Source organism: Alosa pseudoharengus, unplaced genomic scaffold, assembly GCF_046254945.1.
Source record: "Alosa pseudoharengus isolate Yale_2024_CS ecotype anadromous, Long Island Sound unplaced genomic scaffold, YU_APseudo_1.1 YU_APseudo_1.1_scf_1, whole genome shotgun sequence".
NCBI lineage: Eukaryota > Metazoa > Chordata > Actinopteri > Clupeiformes > Clupeidae > Alosa > Alosa pseudoharengus.
In genome coordinates this window covers 49643276-49660235 of record NW_027468564.1, presented here as the reverse complement: position 1 = coordinate 49660235, position 16960 = coordinate 49643276, and the positions used below count along the sequence as shown (strand labels likewise).

At 47.1% G+C, this 16960-nt stretch overlaps 2 protein-coding genes across 3 annotated transcripts in view; one reads left to right on the top strand and one right to left on the bottom strand.

The window, feature by feature from the left end:
* Positions 1 to 54: 54 nt before the first annotated feature.
* man2b1 (mannosidase, alpha, class 2B, member 1) lies at positions 55 to 14434 on the top strand. Its single transcript, XM_076291359.1, has 23 exons — positions 55 to 353; positions 596 to 698; positions 1174 to 1347; positions 2867 to 3060; positions 3486 to 3618; positions 4849 to 4994; positions 5570 to 5769; positions 6105 to 6225; positions 7141 to 7219; positions 7657 to 7766; positions 8220 to 8327; positions 8518 to 8634; positions 8786 to 8968; positions 9506 to 9603; positions 9900 to 10020; positions 10160 to 10278; positions 10575 to 10676; positions 10886 to 10973; positions 11558 to 11638; positions 12088 to 12315; positions 12965 to 13114; positions 13222 to 13324; positions 13708 to 14434. Exons 1-23 carry the CDS (start codon positions 249 to 251, stop codon positions 13809 to 13811), a joined length of 2967 nt encoding a protein of 988 aa, XP_076147474.1. The 5' UTR covers positions 55 to 248; the 3' UTR covers positions 13812 to 14434.
* A 784-nt stretch (positions 14435 to 15218) lies between these two features.
* Positions 15219 to 16960, bottom strand: part of trmt1 (tRNA methyltransferase 1) — a 9756-nt gene continuing 8014 nt past the window's right edge. For both annotated transcript variants that reach the window (XM_076291370.1, XM_076291373.1), the window contains exons 13-16: positions 16829 to 16905; positions 16532 to 16651; positions 16156 to 16270; positions 15219 to 15907 (exon numbers count right to left, since the gene is read on the bottom strand). In XM_076291370.1, coding sequence (XP_076147485.1) covers positions 15827 to 15907; positions 16156 to 16270; positions 16532 to 16651; positions 16829 to 16905 — 393 coding nt within the window. In that variant the 3' untranslated portion in view covers positions 15219 to 15826. The remainder of the gene's footprint in view (positions 15908 to 16155; positions 16271 to 16531; positions 16652 to 16828; positions 16906 to 16960) is intronic.

Genomic DNA, 16960 nt, shown 5'->3' with positions numbered 1-16960 from the left:
TTGGTGTCGTGAAGCCTTGCGCACGCGCAGTTCGACCCAAAGACTGTGCCCGATGAGTGCCCATAAAACGTTGGTATATGGCCGCCGAGTGGAGGGACTTGCCTAAAAGCACTTTGCTATAAAGTAACATTGTGTTTCCATTACTCAAAACGACACGCTGCCAGACGCTGCATACAAGACGAAAGGAGTCACGTGGGTAAATAAATAAATAAGAAACCGCTGTCATATGACAGGCAGAGACAGTCAACATGGCGGCTTACCAATACACAGTTGTGGTGCTGGTGTTTTCGCTCTTGCAATCCGGTGTTTCTGGATTTCCGACCAATATTCGCAACCCTGTCTGTGGGTACGAGGTGAGTAAATAGCCACTTGTGAGTAGGCTGTGTCGAACATGTCGTGTGGAGGAGAGTCTGTCAAAGGAAACTGAAGATGTTTTTTGAGATGCTTATCTTAACTTCCCTGACGCTCGCGGTCACTGGTTCTTACAAGAAAGACAGTGGCTCCTACTTCTTTAATGAAAGTGCTCTGGTTCACTTAATAATCTTGTTTTCGCCTGAACTCTGAATTCATTGTGCATGCCTGCGAAACATTTCAGTCATGCCCTGCCACCGACCCGTCCATGCTCAACGTTCACTTGGTTCCACATACACACGACGATGTGGGTTGGCTCAAGACCGTCGACCAGTATTACTACGGAGGTCAGAGTCTTCTGAAATTATATTTTTTTGCAGAATGGGTTTGCAGTTGTATTATTAGACACTTTGTGCATCATCCTATGCTAGACCAAATGCTATGAAGTTAGCCTACTGTATTGTGGCATATTAACAGTGATGTAGGCGTATGCTATAAAAGTTTGATAGGTTTACATCTGGCCAGTAACCTAAGGGTCATGTGATGGTGGAGTCAGCATGCATGATGGCCATATGATTGTCACATTTTAAAATTAATGTTTAACAAACACACAAACACCACCTGTTCTTTCAGCAGTTTTATAGTTATGTGACACTAATTTGATGGTCTGCTTTATTGTCTTTTCAAGACAAGCATGTTTGTCAATGATGAACTATGTCTGTTTCTGCATGTGTTCATGAAATGTACTGTCAATGCATTAATTGAAGTGTGCAGTGTCTAAGCATCAATGAAACCGTGTGTGTGTGTGTGTCCAACACACAGACCGTAACGACATCCAGCATGCTGGCGTTCAGTACATCCTGGACTCGGTGGTGCAGGAGCTTCAGAAGGACCCGGCGCGCCGTTTCATCTACGTAGAGTCGGCCTTCTTCTATCGCTGGTGGAGGCAGCAGGACCAGGCCACGCGCCGCGTCGTCACCCAGCTGGTCAATGAAGGTAGCGAGCGCACTGCCACCTCACATGAGCCTGTAGCGGTGGAGATAGCCTTCAGCACTAAGGAAGTGTTATTGTAGGGCAGAGATCTAGAGTTGGGTCATGAAGGAAGGGGAGCCTAGATGTCTGGATGTCCATCTGTCTGGCAGTACATGTACTGGTAATAAGGATGAGTGACTTACAAAACCAGATTTTGGAAGGCATCATCTGTACTTTTACAATCAATCATACATCTTGAATTTCCCCTTGGGGATCAATAAAGTATCTATCTATCTATCTATCTATCTATCTATCTATCTATCTATTTACATGTGATCGCGAGTTGTATTTTGAATTTTGATAGCATTAAGTTTCAGTAGAAAGATAAATTCAATCACTTTTTGAAAATCACCATCCACTTTCCTGTTTCTTTCTCCCTCTCTCTTCCTGATACTCACTCCTTCACTCTCTCCTTTACTCACTCACTCTCTCCTTCACTCACTCCTTCACTCACTCACTCTCTCCTTCACTCACTCCTTCACTGTCTCGTTCACACACTCACTCACTCACTCCTTCACTCTCTCCTTCACACACTCACTCCTTCGCTCTCTCCTTCACACACTCACTCCTTCGCTCTCTCCTTCACTCACTCACTCCTTCGCTCTCTCCTTCACTCACTCCTTCACTCTCTCCTTCACACACTCACTCCTTCACTCTCTCCTTCACTCACTCACTCCTTCACTCACTCCTTCACTCACTCCTTCACTCTCTACTTCACACACTCACTCACTCCTTCACTCTCCTTCACTCTCTCCTTCACTCACTCCACTCTCTCCTTCACACACTCACTCACTCCTTCACTCTCTCCTTCACTCTCTCCTTCACTCACTCCTTCACTCTCTCCTTCACACACTCACTCACTCCTTCACTCTCTCCTTCACACACTCACTCACTCCTTCACTCACTCCTTCACTCTCTCCTTCACTCTCTCCTTCACTCACTCCTTCACTCTCTCCTTCACACTCACTCACTCCTTCCCTCTCTCCTTCACACACTCACTCACTCCTTCACTCTCTCCTTCACACACTCACTCTCTCCTTCACTCTCTCCTTCACTCTCTCCTTCACTCACTTCTTCACTCTCTCCTTCACACACTCACTCTCTCCTTCACTCTCTCCTTCACTCTCTCCTTCACTCACTCCTTCACTCACTCCTTCACTCACTCACTCACTCCTTCACTCACTCCTTCACTCACTCCTTCACTCTCTCCTTCACTCTCTCCTTCACACTCACTCACTCCTTCCCTCTCTCCTTCACACACTCACTCACTCCTTCACTCTCTCCTTCACACACTCACTCACTCCTTCACTCTCTCCTTCACTCTCTCCTTCACTCACTCCTTCACTCTCTCCTTCACACACTCACTCACTCCTTCACTCTCTCCTTCACACACTCACTCACTCCTTCACTCTCTCCTTCACTCACTCACTCACTCACTCACTCACTCACTCACTCACTCACTCACTCACTCTGCTCCTCTCAGGTCGTCTGGAGTTCATAAACGGCGGCTGGTGCATGAGCGACGAGGCCACCACGCACTACAGCGCTGTCATCGACCAGATGACCCTGGGCCTGCGCTTCCTCAACGACACCTTCGGCGCATGCGGGCGCCCGCGCGTCGCCTGGCACATCGACCCCTTTGGACACGCCCGAGAACACGCCTCCATATTCGCCCAGGTAAACACATGGGGGAGGTGTGCTTTAGAGTTGGGCCCTCCAGCACTAACATCAAAAATAGACACAATCTCGGAATTGAAACAGAGGCGACAAAATTATGTTTACAAAGAAACAATGTGATCATGCAGCTGGATAACTGTTGCCTCTTGCCTCATAACCAGGTCCATTTCTGTCAGGAGAATTAACACCATGAGCCATATTTTGTTGTATTGCATTTAAGCTTTATTGGTTCTTGACAAAGGTTTAGCATCATATTGCTTTAGCCAATGATACTTCACAAATAACTGCTAGCAGGAATGGACTCATAACAAAATCTGGTAAATAAAAATAGTGTAAATAATTTCAACTTTGCAACTTTGGAACTCACTTTTCCTCCATTTCCCTCCATTTTGTTGCCTGGATGTCGTCCTCCGTCCTCGTCTCAGATGGGCTACGATGGCTTCTTCTTTGGCCGTCTGGACTACCAGGACAAGAGCCGGCGGATGAAGGCCAAGGAGCTGGAGCTGCTGTGGAGGGCCAGCGAGAGTCTCTCTCCCCCCATGGCTGACCTCTTCACCGGTACCCACACCCAACACCAAACACCCAACACCAGCCCTCAACACTAGACATGGCAAAAGCAGAACATTGGACTCATTTGAGTGAAATGAAACCATGGTTTTGAACCGATTTTAAGTTCTGAAACCATGGTTTTGAACCGATTTAAAGTTATGAAACCATGGTTTCTAACTAATTTGAAGTTTCAAAACCAGGTTTCACACATGACCAGAGCCACTCTTTAGCCAGCTGTAGGGAATAGAGGCCCAGGATTATGTGCACTGTTTCACAATGGGCGCAATGATTACAGATTGGGATTGGGGAGTGAAGTCTGGTTGCCAGCCCTCAGTGCCTGGGTACAATCTTGCAAGTGATTACAGAGATTAAATATTATTAAACTAAGACATACAGATTTTTAAGGAAAGAAATGGTTTGTGCACAGTGTACCATTGTAATTGATACTTCTCTTTTTCAGTCAGTCAGGAATTTAAGTGTCATGTGTTCCTTCTTTCACTGTCAGTCATTTCCGCTGCTGAAAATGTTCCATTAGTTTGGATTAGTGTTTTGATCATGACTAGGATTATGGAAACAAATCTGCCATAGAAATAGTGCATCAGTACACATCTGGTGTTTGGATGAAGTGGTAATTGAAAAGCCATGTATTGTAGAACAGCTATTGTAAAAGTATTCATGAAAAACCATTGTCAGAGTATTGAACAGGGTTCCCACGGGTCATGGAATTTCTGGAATATCATGGAATTTTGGAAAGTCTATTCCAGACAGGGAAAGTCAGGGAATTTTATAATTTTTGGGGCAAAGTCATGGAATATAAGGAAATTTTGTTGTAGCAGTTTAAAATGTACTTGCCAAAACACATCAATACAAATATTTCCATGCATAATTGGTGTATATCTGGTTATTAGCTTTACTGCTTGCCCAACTTTGTTTAATCAATGCCCATGTATTCATCTCCAGCTCTAAAAAAGTAAAAGATTCTTGAACGCTACACAGCTGCTCTGAAATCATTGGTCGGTATTTTGTGCCATTCATTATATAGTAAGTCATCATGGAAATTCAGGTTTTTTTGTCAGGGAAAGTCAGGGAAAAGTCATGGAATTTTACATTTGACTTAGAGTGGGAACCCTGATTGAAGAATGCTGATTGTAAAATTGACAATCCACTTTCGCCTCTCTCCTGTGTCTCTGCCTCTATTTTCCTTCTTTCTTTCTCCACTGCTCTGTATGTCCCTCACAGGCATCCTTCCCAACGGCTACAACCCTCCGGATGGCTTCTGTTGGGACCAGTCCTGCAGTGACGCTCCGATCCGTGATGACCCAAACCTGGAAGACTTCAACGTGGATGAGATGGTGCGGAAGTTTCTGGAGACAGCCCATAGCCAAGTAAGAGAATGATGACCTTTTTTTAGTAGATAAATATGATTTTGTAAGTCATTTTTCAATACATAGGACCTGTGCGTCTGTAGAAACCCCACAATGTGATTATCATCAATAATTCTTAATTGTCCTAATGTAATTTCCCAATACTGGCATATCAATATATCACAAGGCTGGAATCACAGTACAGTTGTGTTTTTTCAAATTTCAATAGGGGCAGCTGTGGCCTACTGGTTAGCACTTCGGACTTGTAACCGGAGGGTTACGGTTCGAACGGTTCGAACCCAGACCAGTAGGCACGGCTGAAGTGCCCTTGAGCAAGGCACCTAACCCCTCACTGTTCCCCGAGCGCCCCTGTTGTTGCAGGCAGCTCACTGCGCCGGGATTAGTGTGTGCTTCACCTCACTGTGTGTTAACTGTGTGCTGAGTGTGTTTCACTAATTCACGGATTGGGATAAATGCAGAGACCAAATTTCCCTCACGGGATCAAAAGAGTATATATACTTATACTTATACTTATACTTGTGATTTTGCGTCTTTGCAAGTGTGTTGAATGCTGTGATAATTTTGTGCCTCCCCAGTCCAAAATCTACAAGACCAACCATATCATCATGACCATGGGCTCCGACTTCCAGTACGAGAACGCCAATCTGTGGTACAAGAACATGGACAAGCTCATCCGCTACGTCAATGGCCAGCAGGCGGCGGGCAGCAAGGTCAACGTGCTTTACTCCACCCCCTCCTGCTACCTGCAGGAACTCCACCGTGCCAACTCCACCTGGTCTGTACACACACACACACACACACACACACACACACACACTCTGACTCATGTGTTACAAATGTGTTACTGTTCAACTACTTAATGTGTGTCTGGATCATTGAATGTAGGTAGCAAGCATTTCATATGGCAAGTTTAATTTGATATCTGTAATGTAATGTAACTGCGATACATTCATAATAGAAGATATGGCTTGATATTGCTACAATATGATTTACTTCAATTGAAAATTCAATTGACACCTCATCCAACCTCTTTTTTTTCTTTCTCTATATTTATTCTCGCATTTTATGACATCGTTTTCTTTTCTCTCTTTTTCTCTCTCTCTCTCTTAGGGCCCTGAAGACGGACGACTTCTTCCCATACGCTGATGACGCTCATGACTTCTGGACGGGCTACTTCACCAGCCGACCTGCTCTGAAGCGCTACGAGAGGCAAAGCAACAGCCACCTACAGGTCACAGCCATGACACTCTCTCCCCAAACTTCTTCCCCAAAAATGTGCAAGCCTTCACCTATCTACAGCATTGAGACATACAGAGAGGTCTTGCGAATTATTTCCTGTCCTGATGATCAGTGTTTGTCCATGCCAGCAGATCTCCCCCAGCTGTTGAGTTAAGTTTTTGATCTAATATTCTCATCTGAGTGAATGGCATAAAATACTGAGGAGACTCAACTGTGGCACTTGTTAGGGCCCGTTACGATAACTGTAACTGCCACAGTAAACATTCCAGTTTAAGGATCACGCTTGCTAATAAGAGCGACAACGTCCATACTGCGTACTATAACGATGACAATGTGAATGATCGAACACTGAGAACTAATCAGCATCCATTGAATTTAAGATGGGACAATAATGAAAATGAAGACTGTTCCTCTGACTCTCCTTATGGTTGGTCTGTGTGGACGTTTAGTTAGTTATCGTTGTCTTCATAGTTATCGTTAGCAGTGTGGACGTTCATATTGTTACGGTTATCGTTGTCTTCGTAGTTATCGTTCATATCGTTACAGTTATCGTTGTCTTCGTAGTTTTCGTTAGCAGTGTGGACGTTCATATCGTTACGGTTATCGTTGTCTTCGTAGTTATCGTTCATATCGTTACAGTTATCGCTGTCTTCGTAGTTATCGTTAGCAGTGTGGACGTTCATATCGTTACGGTTAGCGTTGTCTTCGTAGTTATCGTTAGCTGTGTGGACGTTCATATCGTTACGGTTATCGTTGTCTTCGTAGTTATCGTTAGCAGTGTGGACGGGCCTTTAGGCTGAATTGGTTTTGCACCACTGCGCCACTCCCCACCCGTAGTGTTCCCTAGCTGTCACTCTTGGTTTGAAGGAGTGATTTGTTTTACATTCCCTCTTGCCCCCTTCACCAGACTTGCAATCAGCTGGAGGTTCTGGGTGGGCCAAGGTCCAGGAGTGGCCCCTTTGGGAAGGGAACCAGCGACACCCTGAGTGAGTTTGACTTTCAGTGCTTGATATGTTTATGTTTACTGACATTTCAGCATCAGATTTCTTTGTTAGTGTCGTTGACGCGCTTTAAATATGGATGATCTTAAGTCATACGCTCATATGACAACCAAACACTTGGTCCTTGTCGTGTCGTCTTTTCATTCATAATGCACATTGTGGAGTGGTGTTATTTTAACTGAAGTCAAGAAACCAATCAGTAAGTGACCAACCACCTGTAGCCTATAGAATCTAAATCACAATCACATTTATTTGGCCAAGTCAGTTAGCACACAGAAGAAATGTATTTCTGGCTGATGGGGTCACTCTAACTTATACAATACTACATATAGACAGTATGTTTAGTGAACTTAAGTAAAGATGTTGAGCAAACCTGGTCGTGATTGGATGCCTCCCTCATGAAGCTCTGCTCTGATTGGCAGGAAAGGCCATGGCGGTGGCGCAGCACCACGACGCGGTGTCAGGGACGGAGAAGCAGCACGTGGCCTACGACTACGCCCGCAGACTGGCCAGCGGCTGGGCCTACTGCAAGGTACCTCGCAAGATGCCACAGCTCCAGGGGCCTCTCCGCTCAATGGGGCCCATTGTGGGCATTCCGGTCCAGGTGCCGCTGCCAAGAACAATACAGTAGAGTGTGGAGAGCCCATCCGCTGGTGATCTCCTTCCGCAGTGGATTGGTTTCGTGTGGTACTGTGAGAAAGGTCCTCAGAGCTGATGGCTTGGTGCTGATAAGAAACACATGAGAAGTTAGTGCGCACCACAGCTGTAGGGTTTCAGTAGGGTTCAGTCACACTCCTGTGTGGGCTTTCTTTTTGTCTTTCTTTCTTTCTTTCTTTCTTTTTGTCTTTCTTTTCTTTCTTGTCTGTCTGTCTTTCTTTCTCTCTGGTGTTTTCCCTTTTTCCCTCTGATCCTGCTACTTGTGTCTTTTATTTTCTCTCCATCTCACTTGCCCAACCATTTCTCTCTCTCTCTCTCTCTCTCTCAGGTGCTGGTCCGTAACTCTCTGGCCGTCCTCACTGGTTCTGATGCCCCTCGTTCGTTCTGTGAGAACCTCAACATCAGCGTGTGCCCACTGACCGAATCCAGCAAAATGGTACAACACAACGCCAACACCACGCCAACCTGTTGTTATATGCTGATTATGGACATATTGGAAGCATATCAATGTTACGCAGTGTAACATTTTAACAGTGTTATACATGTTAACTTACCATCTTTGGTAAATATATCACAATTTATGATTAATTGATCTGTCTCTGTCTCTCTTTCTTTCTCTCTCTCAGTTCACCATGAACGTGTACAACCCCCTGGCACACCCCGTTAGCTGGTCCGTACGGCTGCCTGTTAACGGCAGTGCCTATAGCGTTGCAGATGTCCAGGGCAAAGCTGTAGACAGTGAGGTGTGTGTGTCTGTGTCTGTGTCTGTGTCTGTGTCTGTCGTCCGTGTCCGTGTCTGTCTGTGTGGGTGTGTGTATGTGATCAGTTTACTACAGAGTCATTTTAAGAGTTGAACGTGAGACATTGTTCACCTGTTCACCTGCTCCTCCACAGGTGATCCCCGTTCCCAGGGCCACCAAGGCTCTGAGGGGCCATCGAGGCTGGGCTCTGAACGAGCTGGTGTTCCAGGTGGAGGCGCCTCCGCTGGGCTACACCACCTACTCCATCTCCCTGCTCCAGAACGCACCTCCACCTCCACCACCACGGCCCAAGGCTCCCCTCACAATACAGAACAAGGTCTGCTCAAAGAGGCAGCAGGACACTAAGACCCCACTAAGACCCCACTAAGGTGGATGGAGTAGACCCCACTAAGACCCCACTAAGGTGGATGGAGTAGACTCCACTAAGACCCCACTAAGGTGGATGGAGTAGACTCCACTAAGACCCCACTAAGGTGGATGGAGTAGACTCCACTAAGACCCCACTAAGGTGGATGGAGTAGACCCCACTAAGACCCCACTAAGGTGGATGGAGTAGACTCCACTAAGACCCCCACTAAGACCCCCCTAAGACCCCCACTTAGACGGATGGAGTAGACCCCCACTGCTCAACTAGCTTATTATTACTACTACTACTACTACTACTACCATAAGACAACTAAAGACTCTTGCGCCTAATCATAGACGCTTTTGCGCCTTGTATGAATCATGTAGATATTGCAATGCTTTATGAGCTGTAATCTAGAGTTTAGACTGGAATTACTTGTATGTCTCTGCTGTGGTATCTCTCTGCACACTTCCTCTGTAAGCTCATTGGCTGCTCTCCCATTCTTAGTTCCTGAAGGTGACCTTTGACCCTGCCACGGGCCTGCTGAGCAGCCTGAGTAACCTGGAGACCCAGCAGAGCATCAAGCTGAGCCAGAACTTCTACTGGTGAGACGCTGCACCAGCTTTGCCACAGTCACACACACACACACACACACACACACACACACACACACACACACACACACACACAGAGAGTCTTCCACTGACTCACACACTGCCCGCATCATGTGAGTTCAGGTTTGAGTGAAGTGGCAGTGGAAGCACATTTAGCCATATCGTTCCTCTTTAAATAGTTCTGCTTTTAGTCATCATCTGCAGGAGAGTACTAGTGTTCATCTCACCAGCTGTGTGTGTGTGTGTGTGTGTGTGTGTGTGTGTGTGTGTGTGTGTGTCTCTTTCAGGTACAATGCCAGCGCGGGGAACAATGAAGACAGCATTCAGCCGTCGGGCGCCTACATCTTTAGGCCAAACTGTTCCACGCCGTTCACCATCAGCAAGACGGCCAAGATCCAGAGCGTACAGGTACAGCAGCCGGCCCCAGCGAGCAGGACATGTGGAGAGGACACTCGGCCACACATGGGGTTTGAGATTGTGCCGTCCTGTGCACATTTACAGTGTGTGTGTGTGTGTGTGTGTGTGTGTGTGTGTGTGTGTGTGTCAGAACGGGGTGGTTCAGGAGGTGAGGCAGATGTTCAGCCCCTGGGTGTCTCAGGTGGTGCGTCTGTATGCGGACAGCAGAGAGCTGGAGCTGGAGTGGACAGTGGGCCCTGTGCCTATCGAGTGAGTGAGACACACACACACACACACATTGAAACTGTCACACACTCTGCTCAGTGACCGAAAGAGATGCAATAAACACATGCACACATATAAACACGCTCACACACACAGTCAGTATAGCAGTCAAACACTCGGAATAATAAAGTGTCTGTACAAACAGTCCCACCCTGCGCAAATAGAGTGAGTTGCATCTGAATATACATTCTACATTTGTTATTACTATAATTGATTTTTCTCTCTCTTTCTTTTTTTTCTCTCTTTCTTTTTTTTTTCTCTCTCTCTCTCTCTCTCGTCAGAGATGCTCTGGGGAAGGAAGTGATCACTCGCCTGGACACTGACATCAACACCTCCGGCTATTTCTACACTGACTCCAATGGGCGAGAGGTCCTGGAGCGACGGTAAGAAATGACCAAGTAGTGACCAGCCGTGACCATGACGACCCTGTGTTCCGTGTCTGTCTGCCTCTGTAGAAATCAACTCCAGTTCACAGTAGACTCGGTCAAACCATGTGACTGCGTTCTGTTGATTTTAATGAGGCTGACTGTGAGTCTATAGTTAAAAAAAAATACAGTGGGCTGACATCTGTCCGTCTCTGTCCATCCAACAGGAGAGACTACCGTCCCACGTGGGACCTGAAACAGTCGGAGCCAATCGCTGGCAACTATTACCCCATCAACTCCCGAGCTTACATCAAGGTGCGTGCCACTTCTGACCGGTCTGGCCAGACGCCAAGGCCGTCTGTGCTGTGGAACTGGGACCTGGCATCTCAGAATTGCATGTTTTTGTTCGGTCTCATTGCTTGCTGTTGGAGTGTGAAAGTGGGCTTTGTGCTTTCATTTCAGGCGAGTTCTCTTTTCAGGAGGCAGTAGAATCTGGTATATGCTTGAGATGGTCAGAATTTATCTGTGTGTTTGTCTGTCTTAAAGGAAAATTCCGGTTTTTAGCACTTTAAGGCCCTTTTCTGGTTTGTTTTGAAAGAACTAGAGTGGTGGACACCGAAATTTTGACGATTGGTCCTGTCTCGACTTTTCTGACTCGTTTTGAATCGCCTTTGACTTCTCGGGTGTCCACCACTCTAGTTCATCCAAAACAAACCAGAAAAGGGCCTTAAAGTGCTAAAAACCGGAATTTTCCTTTAACTGTAAATGCAGCCATTGGCGTTAGTTATCTAGTAGTCCTTTTGCTGCTCCAGTGCTGATGATGAAATTATATCTCCACTGTGGAAAAACAAAGTGTGTGTGTGTGTGTGTGTGTGTGTGTGTGTGTGTGTGCGCCTCAGGACAAAGAGTCTCAGCTGACAGTGGTGACTGACCGCTCCCAGGGGGGAAGCAGCATAGTGGACGGCTCCCTGGAGATCATGGTAAGACAGGCCGAACGGGCCTCTGCGTCAACACCACAGGCTCTAATGCTCCTCTGGAGCGTCCCCAGGTGTAAAAAGCCGAGAGGAACGACAACACCGCACCAGTTATTCTCACATTCAAACCGGGAACTGAAAATGATTAGGATACTAGAGTTGACCCTGATAAGCTATTAACAAACCCTATTGGATACCTTTATATTTTTATGAGGGCTTGTGAATATACTGTAATGAAATGTGTTAAATTATGTTGTTTTTCCATAATCATTGGAAGCCATCATTGGCGATTAATTTGATTATTTGCACAACCTTAGCATAGCGGTATACATACAGTATGTTTATGTTTGATTCTCTTATATTCATAATCATGTTTATGTACATACCCACCCCCGTCTCTCTGTCTCTCTTTCTTTCTCTCTCTCTCTTTCTCTCTCTCTGTCTCTGTCTCTCAGCTGCACCGGCGGCTGCTGTACGATGACGTGCGCGGCGTGGGCGAGCCCCTGAACGAGACGAGTGAGGCCGGCGGCCCCGAGGGTCTGGTGGTGCGCGGCCGGCTCCTGCTCTCCCTCACGCCGCCCGACACGGCCGCCGACTCCCACCGGCCCCTCGCCCAGGCACAGGTGCTGCAGCCGCTGCTCAGCTTCCAGGAGGGCCCAGCGCCGGCCAGCGCACGCCTGGAGGTCAGGAGGGGGCAGAGGAGAGGGGGGGGGGGGGGGGGGGGGGGGGGGGGGGGGTGGATGGATGGAGTGGATGGATGGAGTGGATGGATGGATGGATGGATGGATGGATGGAGGAGTGGATGGATGGATGGATGGATGGATGGATAGATGGATAGATGGAGGAGGAGTGGATGGATAGATGGGGGAGTGGATAGATGGGGGAGTGGATGGATGGAAGAGTGGATGGATGGAAGAGTGGATGGATGGATGGATGGATGGATGTTCATTCAGACAAAGACAGTCTCTTACTGTGTCTCCTGAAGGAAAGGCAACAGGAGCCAGTTATTATGCCATTGCTAACATGTCTATATATAAACACACATATATACGTATTACATACATAAATACAGTGATCTTATAATACTATGATGTAATTGTGACAAAGAAGTGCCATTGTGTTTCTTGATTTAAAGGTTTAGATCAGAGCATGCCTTTTTACATGTATCATAAGTAACAACTCTGTTGTTAAACTGTGTCACAGGCCTATTTCCCGATAATGACCGGCGTTCTTACATGATCAATTTCTACCATGTATTAGCCTGTAGTGTTGGTGCTGTTGTGTCCTCTGGTGCCTGGGCCAGTGCTGAGTGTTCTCTGTGTCCTACTGCAGTTCTCAGGGCTGCAGGCTGCGCTGCCCCCTGCTGTTCACCTGCTGACGGTGTCTCAGTGGGACTACGACTCAGTGCTGCTGCGCCTGGAGCACCAGTACGAGAGCAGGGAGAGCAAAGCCTACTCACAGCCTGTCACTGTCAACCTGCAGGTTAGACACACACACACACACACACACACACTCTCTTTTCCTCTCTCTAACTCATAAAAGACATACAGTGTCCTGAGACGTGTGTGTGTCCGTCCGTCCGTCCACAGAAGCTGTTCTCTACTGTGGAGGTGATGGGGGTCACAGAGATGAGCCTGGGGGCCAATCAGTGGAAGAGTGAGATGAGCAGGCTGGTCTGGAGGCCTAGCGCAGGTAACACACTGATACACACATGATGCTACAACTACCAAGAAGGATGGGACAATATGTGTAGACAATATAACATGGATAGAGAATGTGTACACACACACACACACACACATATACATACAGAGAAGCTATAGTCATATATACACACACACATATAGTTGATATGATTGTAAGCTTGTACAGTAGGTCATTGCCTCACTGTTCTTTACCTTCCCTGTTGTTGGCGTGCTTGTTTTTTCTCCCCATCTTCTCTCACCACACACACACACACACACACACACACACACACACACACACACACACGTGTCATGTTCTGACGACCTTCTGTTGGGTCTGTCACCTTTTCATGACTCATTTCTTGGCTTCTTGTTTCTCTGTGTTGTCAGACGCAGCTCCCCAGCCGAAGCAACCCTCCGACCCGTCGCCGTGGGAGATCACCCTCAACCCCATGGAGATCCGCACCTTCCTGCTCCGGGTCCGCCAGAGTTAGCCAATCGCAAGCAAGCAGCAAAAAGGAGAGCACCAATCAGGAAATTCCGTCACAACTTGCCAGCGCTGCCTAAAAGGGCTCATCTTGACCTCTCTCTCTCTCTCGCCCAGACCTGGACTTCAAGGTCGCTCTGCTGTTTCGGCCTCATCAGTGTAATTTAACACAATGCACCTCCAGTGGGTGGCAGGCCTACTTCGGTTTCATACATATTTCATGAACCATTCTTATTTTTGGCCTATTTCAAAAGCTGCATCAGCAGGTCGCACACCACCACCGGAGAACTTTTTGTTGTCTGGTGAATTGATTTGATTGGCTGTGTGGGCCAGCTGAGAGGTGTGACCCATTTTGTTTGCAACAGTTGAGTTTGGATTTGTGATAATAATCGGAGAGACCATTCTCAGACCACTCTTACAAACCACTGCCATTCCACTGCATTGGAACTATTGAGGTTTAGGAACCTGCAGTGTTGAACTATTTTTTAAATCTCCACCCAACAGTGATCAGTGATTTATGATCTGTGCAATAGACATTTTTGTGCCTTGCTCACATGAATACCCTCTTTTGGTAGATTTTAATTGTTCTTTAATTGTTTACATTTTTAAAAAAAATTAAATAATAAATGATCAAATGTGAAGGTGTTCTTATTCTGTCAGTCCAAACACACTCACATGTACCAACACGGTAAGGATACCCAGCACATACCATGGTGCACCTTCTGAGTTCTGGGGGCCTGATTTCACCCAACAGCATGTGTGGAGCTCCAGATCAGCGGCTTCTCAGACTGCTGCCTGCTGCCCCTAGGCATGAGAGTTCAAAGGTGCAGCACGCACATCCATAACGATGAGTACTGGGTGCTGGACAGGAAAGCACAAGCATGTAAAAGAACGTTGAGTCCGCACACCAGAATCTGCTCCTTAACGTTTTTTAATGGTAGGCTCTATCACCACGTGACGTTTCGGGCCCCAGGCTGATGAAGGGCTGGGGTCTGAAACGTCACATGTGGTGATCTAGGCTTACCCTGGGCCCCCTAGATGTCCAGCTGAACTGAAATTCAGTCTCAACGCAGGCTAGGTGCATTTAGGTGCATTCATCATCCAATTCCATTCCTACGTGAGGTCTTCATGTTCCTCGTACTCTTTTGAGGACAGGCCCACCACTCCTGACTCCAGACGTGTCTCCTTCTCCCCTTGTTCACTGTTGCTACGGCTACGACTAGCTTTTCTTTGCTAATAGTGAAACACTACGGTCCTAACCTGCAGTGTGTCAGGGCCTTGACTGATGGGATGAAACATTATAAGGCTTTAGTGAAAACTACAAATCCACCAGACACATACACACAAGCGCCGAAATATCATCTTACAAACATCCATTTCCTCCTATAAAGGCCAACAACAGTTAACAAACAAGGAAGAGAGCAGGGGGGTTTTATTTGACGATTTTAAAAGGAATTAAAACAAGAGAAAAAAAATTATAAAAACGGGGAACTACAATCAAACACCATAATCCCCTTTCTGTACATGTGACAACATATAGCTCGTTCCAAAATAAAGACTCTTCCATCCTCTCTATTTCACAACATGCATCCGAGATGGACAGTTCCTCTTCCTGGCTGCTTACACTGTCGTACCAACGTCCCATGGAAATTCTGTGCTGTCAGTGGTCGGCATACACACGCAAGCTGAATGATTAACTACAGTATGAGTATAGGCCAACATCTCAGCTTTGTTTGAGCTGCTGCCCGCAGAATGAGGGATTCTGGGAAACGCAGTCATAAGCAGGCCATGCCGTCATTGAGGACCGAGGAGCATGTGTAAGTGAAATGAGTGTTGCGCGCGTGTGTGTGCGTGTGTGTGTGTGTGTGTGTGTGTGTCTGTGTGTGTGCGTGTGTGTGTGTGTGTGTGTGTGTGTGTGTGTGTGTGTGTGTGTGTGTGTGTGTGTGTGTGTGTCTGTCTGTGTTTGTGTGTGTGTGTGTGTGTGTGTGTGTGTGTGTGTGTGTGTAGTCCACTGTGTCCCCCTCACTCCATCTTCTCAGCTTCACCGGGCACCGACTCCAGCTCGTGAGAATAACAGCATTTCTCTCCATGTGTGCATGTGCCCTGCAGAGAGAGAGTGAGAGAAGAGTGTGTGAGTGAGTGAGAGAAAGAAAGAAAGAAAGAAAGAGAGAAAAAAAGAGGGAGAGGGAGGAGAGAATGTTCCTGTCGCACAGCTGTTGTGAATTCCACGAGCTTCAGTCATGCCAACACGGATGAGGAATCTGGGCGCTCAGTGTTGCATGAGAAAGCGAAGATGGCATGAAAGAGAGTGTGTGTGTGTGTTTTGTAGGAGAAGTGTGCTGCACACTCACCTTCCTGAACCTCTTGCAGGGGACGTTCTTAAGCTGGGACAAGTCTGTGATCTGGTTCTTCCTCTTCCCCTGGAACTGCTTCCTCTTGTCCTCCAGCTCGGTGGAGATCCCGCCACTGTGAGAACCACAACACAGGAGAGTGGGAGAGAGGGAGAGGGAGAGAGAGAGAGAGAGAGAGAGAAAATAACTGATGCTCTTTTCCTTTTTCCCCATGCACACAATATCACTCCACTTTGGCAACAGTACTGAACAAGAGTCATCACGGCAGACTTTTTAATGTGATAGAAGGCAAATGTGTATTTCTAATGGTAATAGAAAGAGACACAGAGTGGGATGGATGGATGGATGGATGGATGGATGGATGTAGCTGACCCACCCAGCTTTGGCTCGTGCTTTGGGGCCCCAGTTGGCTTGTGGGTTCTCCTGAAAGCGCACCAGGTGGCGCCGGCGAGACTGGGGATTGGCGTCCTCCCGGACATCAAAGCACGCCTGCAGACTGGAGAGAAAGAAAGAAAGAAAGAAAGAAAGAAAGAAAGAGAAGAATAAACTGAGAGAGAAAAGCGAAGAAAGAGAGCGAGCAAACTGGAGAGAGAGAGACAGAGAGAGAGAGAGAGAGAGAGAGAGAGAGAGACAGAAGAAAGGGAGCCAGGTGTCCACTCACTGCTGCACTTACGTGGGCTCAGTGGAGAGGATGCGGGACGCCGGGCTCGTCTCCGACAGCCTCTCCCGTTTCACTGGGTTGGCCTTCTCCTGAGGAGACGGAGACACACACACACACGCACACACACCCACCCACACACACCCA